At 41.1% G+C, this 5,348-nt stretch overlaps 1 protein-coding gene across 1 annotated transcript in view; it reads left to right on the top strand.

The window, feature by feature from the left end:
• Positions 1–2,289: 2,289 nt before the first annotated feature.
• The window catches only part of SLC13A2 (solute carrier family 13 (sodium-dependent dicarboxylate transporter), member 2), a 12,109-nt gene continuing 9,050 nt past the window's right edge, over positions 2,290–5,348 (top strand). The window contains exon 1 of the mRNA XM_010082163.1: positions 2,290–2,446. Coding sequence (XP_010080465.1) covers positions 2,345–2,446 — 102 coding nt within the window. The 5' untranslated portion in view covers positions 2,290–2,344. The remainder of the gene's footprint in view (positions 2,447–5,348) is intronic.

Genomic DNA, 5,348 nt, shown 5'->3' with positions numbered 1-5,348 from the left:
GGCGGGGTTGTGGGTCGTTGTCAGGTCTTCCTGCTGCAAAAGGAAGAGGAAGAGAGAGCCGCTGTGCGTTTGGAGGGCGAGCAGGGAGAGCCTGGGAGATACAGAGCTTTCGGGGCCGGTGGTGTTCCTGATTGACAGTGAAAGACATTTAAACTTCAAACAATCTTTTTTCTTACCTCCAAACAAAGAAAAAGCTCTAATCAACATTGTAAATGCACTAGGATCTGAGAAATGTTGTAGTTAGCAATGTGCAATCACTTCTATTCATTCACAGCACATTAGAAAATACTTTCTAAAGGAGAAAATAATGTATCAACTGTAATGCACAAGAGGCTTTGGCTGTGCTGTTAGGTTTCCTGTTAGGTTTGGTCTGCCTCAAAGAGCAGATCAGTAAGAAAGCCCAACTTGTTCTTTAAATTCAAAGAACACAATTCAGAGTATTAGATTAACACGTTTAGATGAACTGGAGTAGTTCTAAATTGATGTAAATTGGCATAAATCCTTTGACACCATTGAGGGAGTGTCAATGGGCTACAGGTGAAGCTCTGACAAGTCCCCCTGAAGACAATTTTGCAGTAACACACTTACCAAGCTAATTTATAGCATCTCTGAAAGTGACAGGACTTGCAGCGGCAGTGGGAGCAGTCGCTGTGGATGTGTTGCTTCTAAAGACCAGGCAGGATCTGTTAGCTGGGGCCCTTCTGCACTGTTCCTTCCATCCCATAGGCAAGGCTGCAGTTCAAGGCCAACCTTCGTGTTCCAGAGGTGTGAAAACGCGGGGGTTCCTTTTAGATTTTCATTGCAACCTTAAGCCATAAGAGCAGAAAGCAGAAAAATGACTTTGCCATTGGCTGATTTTGTCACTGCACCTTTTAAGGAACTAATTCAACATTAAGTTGGTGCAAAAATGGGAGCTCACAACTGGCAGGTATTTAACATGATGCTGTTTCTTGTGAGCAATATGCCTAAATCAAGCTTACAAGAGGGCTGTGAGTTTGCAGCTCTGGCAACTGAAACCCCACTGTTTTTCAATCATAAGTGTGTTACTGAAAGAAAACAAGCCCCAGAAGAAAAGGGATGAGAGAAACAGCAGAAGCTCTTTGTGGAGCTGACATCGGTTGACCTAATGTCTGTGCTTCTCTTTCTCTCCCTGCCTGAGTAAGCTATAAACAGACCTGAGATCATTTATACCAATAAAGTGGAAACATTATCATCATTATCTGAAGTACGCTCTTGCATGATCTAGCATATAAAGACTTCAAAGTGATATTAACAAGACACTCCCTTTGTAAGTAAAAACTTCAATTCCCTTCCTGCGTTATTTACAGAACCAAGTAATTCACAGCTTGTATTCTGTAAGTTTCTTGCAACTGGGACAAGAATTGCTGGTCATTTCCCAGCAGCTCTTTTTTTCTTTTTTTTTTCTGATATACCCTGCAAGCTACCAAAGCTGTGCCTATAAACCTGCAAGATCAGAAAAGTGAAAAAAAATAGCCCAATGTTTGCAAAGCAATGCACCGTAGCCAAGTCTTGCCCAATCCACCGAGATACAACAGGCTATGTCAGAAAGAGTTACCGGGTTCCATCTTGGGCCCGAAGCCTTTCTCATAACATACTGGGCTGTCATGGGGGAGGAACTGAGTTCTGACCAGACCTTAACATTTCGGCTGTTGCTCTCTGAGTAGAAAAAAACAGAATTGTCATGAGGGTGCTCCTTGGATCAGAGAAGGACAGGTGCCCCTGCTCTCAGGTGGTAAGGACTGTAAGTCCCTTTCTGCATGGGGACTTGGTGTGGCATCTAGTGACAGGAGCTCTGCTCTAGTGGATTTACCTAAAAAAATTTCTCAGCGGACACAATGATGTTTATATAACACTTTGTGTAGATGTTTCTAATCTCCCTATTTGAATATTACAGATGCTGATGTGTTTTTCAGTACTCTACATAATTTAAAAACAATTTTCAACCTATTATGGAGGGAGCATTTTCTCTTTTTTATGTGAGGAATAACAGTACCTGTTCAAAGAAGGCATTATTAAAGACCAAAACGTTAATATCCTTTAAACAAAGCATAGGTCATTTCAGGCTGCTTTTACTAAAACTACTTGGTCTACAAGGAGTTAATTATCTCCTGGATTTACCAGTTATCAGAAAGATTGTCTTAAAGTTCCTGGTCAGACACTCTTTTGCTGTCCCCTCCCTTCTTTGTTCTCTTCCTTCTTTCTCTGATTACAGTTCCAAAAACAACACCCAACCTCCCGAGGTCAATGGTTAATACTCCCGAGTGTTTATATAGTCTCCAGCAGCAGAGCTCAGGCCTTTCAGCACTGGGCCAGCTCCAGCACCATGGCTGGCCTCTTGCAGCTGGCCATAGCCTTCAGGAAATACCTGATCCTAGTGCTCGTACCTCTTGTGTTTCTTCCTCTGCCTTTGGCTGTTCCTACCAAGGTAAGAACTTTTCTAATTGAATTTGAGAGACAAATCTCCAAATCTCTCCCTCGACTGCTTCCTTTTAAGTGACAGAGCTGAACAGAACATCCAGATTCTTTCTCAGAGGCACTTCATTTATTGCTTGAAGATTTATTTTTTTTTTTCTGAGCAGACCCCTTTGACTACTGCTACTGGGGGAATATAAAAGTAATAGGACATGGATGGATGAACACATACACCTGTGAGTGTATATTCTAGAAGAATGCGCAGTGCCATGCAATTTTGTAACTTTTGCTTTGCATCTAACGGATTTAGCAAAGGACTTTCTATGCTGAAGCTCACACGTGTGAATCTAAGTTACAATCTAAGGTTCAATTTTAATCCCCCTTCTGATTTTCTAAAAGTATGCAGTCCATATCCTCTTTTAATTTTTTCCTTGTTGTTGTTGCCAGATAGAAGATGCATTTTTCTTGGTCAGATGGACATGGCATTCTGATACATAAGGACAAAATAACATGTATTTAACTCTTCTTTTTTTTAGCATAGTTCTATAAGAATCTTTCCAAACAATGATTTAAAATTTAAAATGTCAAGTCTTGGAAGACACCTTCCTTAGGCTTCCTTCAGGAAAAGTTAACTACAGAAACCTGTAGTAGTGGGGGAGGTATTTCTGAGACATGGATCATTTAAATAGAGCACTGTGAGCAGGCAGACTGCCAGTGTGCTGCTTCTTCACTCTGGCTTATTTCTCCCACTCCTAATCTCTTCATGCCGACAGATCTAATCTCTGCTCTTCAGGCCTCTTGTTACAGTCCCAGCATCATCCAATAGCCGGTCCCAACCTACCTCTCCTGTCACTGCTCTTTGGATGTCAAGTTCTAGCTCTTCCCTCTGGTCTCTGCCTGTCTGTCTGTCTTCTGATCCCTGCTGACTCCCAGTTTCTAGTCTCCTTCACCAAGCTTCATTCTTCATTCTACTAGCTCTCCCCTGTCTTTTTGTGCAGCCTGTCCCAAAGCTCCTTCTTCTTCACAACTCTTTTTCTGAGTGTTGTCAGAGACTTTGGAGCTAGGACCAGAGGACTGCAAGCAAGAATGTTAGAGTGGCACTGGCTCGAGGTGAAGTGTGGTGATTGATCAGGCGTGTCCTCCTATTCCCTTGCTCTGCAAATAAAATAGCTTAGACTAACACTTAAAAGCTTACTAAGAAGAAAAACAGAAAAAGTACTTTTTTGCTAGTTAACATCTCATAGGCAAAAGAGAGGCTTTTGTTTGGTTTTTGGTGGTTTTTTTTGTCCTGAGGCCATGAGTTCAAACTTACTTATATTGTTATCATACAACAAGTCCTTGGTATTGACTGTGGAACAATTTGGCAGTCTTCAGTTCCTCTTTGAAAGTTACTCTCTCTCATTTCTATATAGTCATCTAAAACACAAAAATTTAAAAGGTCCTGGACTTTTCGCTTTGCAATCTGTAAGAAGATTTCTTGCATTAGAATTGTGCATCGCAGTACTGCTAAGCAGGAAAAGCTGGTACATCAGCATGCAGAGTTGTAAGCAGACAACTTACAGGATGGAATTTCACATTTTTTCTATTCTCTTGAGCTATTAACCTGTCCTATAATAACATAGCACTGGATGTGAAACAATTACAAATGAGAGCAAACAATGCTAAAGATTTTGCCTAAAGACAGAAGAATGTCCTTACAAGACAACTAACTGACTTTGTGACCCTGTTCACAGCAGGCTGGAAGATAATAGCACCGTGCACATGATATATGTTCCATATGTTGCCAGAGTCTCTCAAAAGGTACCCATGTCTTAATAACAAAAATGGGAGAAAAAGGATCATCAAAATGTGAAATTGCTTTCAGTGCTCGATGGGATATATAACTAAGGGTCTTACTGCTGACATTCAAAAACAAGCTCAAAAAGGCATCTTTTCATCTCTTCACAAATCTCTTTTAATTTTACTTCTCCAACCTGCTGCTTTGGTAGTTTACCACCTAGATTGCTATCCTCCTCTTTCCTCCAGACCACTCAGCTCTCCTGTTCATCCTTTCCCTTCACCAGCTCTCTAACTTCCATGCCATGTTCAGAAGTCCTGAGCATGTTCCAAGGCATCCCAAGTTTGATCCTGCCAGCCGCTATTCCAGCTCCTTGGTTTAATCCTCTGTAATCTAGCCATTACAATTCCCACCTCTTCACTGTTTCCTCAGTAAGCATCATTACATTTTCATTCATACTGTCCAGTATACTTCAGCAGACATCCTTGACCCAAGACCACACAACCTCTTTTTTCTTCCTTCGGATTTGCTGGCGCCCATTCTTATGCTAGTTCCAAAAGACACTGTGACCTGCAATGTGACTTTTCCTTCCTTTCTTCATCAGCCCAGCCATACGAAAATCTGTTGTAACATCATTTTGAATCTTTTTAGTGTATAGGGACTCAGTGAAATATTTTTATATAAAATTTGGAGTGGTAGTCCAAAGTAGAACAAAATCAATATTTTCTCAGAAAAAGAGGAACATGAAACAGGGGATCATACTTTCTTTAAAGAAACAAGACAGTCAGTGGAAGCTGAAACTGGTCTGTGACCAGTCTGTTTGTGAGCCTTTCGAAGGCTGTACTAAGCCAATGAAAAACAGATACAAAGCATTTACAGTACATGGAATCCAGGCTGTTGAAATTAGTTGGGGTTCACCTGGGCCATGTGCTGAAATGTGGAGAAAAGGGTGTAGAAACCCTCACTGGACCAATAGCTATTTCTGCAACTCAAAGACAAAAATATATAAAAAGAAAATACCACCACCAGCAAAATGAAGAAAACTGTGCAGGGACTGGCAATCCCTTATCATGAAGGGTTCAAAGTCATCAATTTGTTTCTTTTCTAAGTTTCTTGGTTTTCCCCGTTGGAGGCCTCA

This window comes from Pterocles gutturalis, unplaced genomic scaffold, assembly GCF_000699245.1.
Source record: "Pterocles gutturalis isolate BGI_N339 unplaced genomic scaffold, ASM69924v1 scaffold16879, whole genome shotgun sequence".
NCBI lineage: Eukaryota > Metazoa > Chordata > Aves > Pterocliformes > Pteroclidae > Pterocles > Pterocles gutturalis.
The sequence above is the reverse complement of the archived record's forward strand: the minus strand, read 5'-3'. Positions and strand labels throughout refer to the sequence as shown.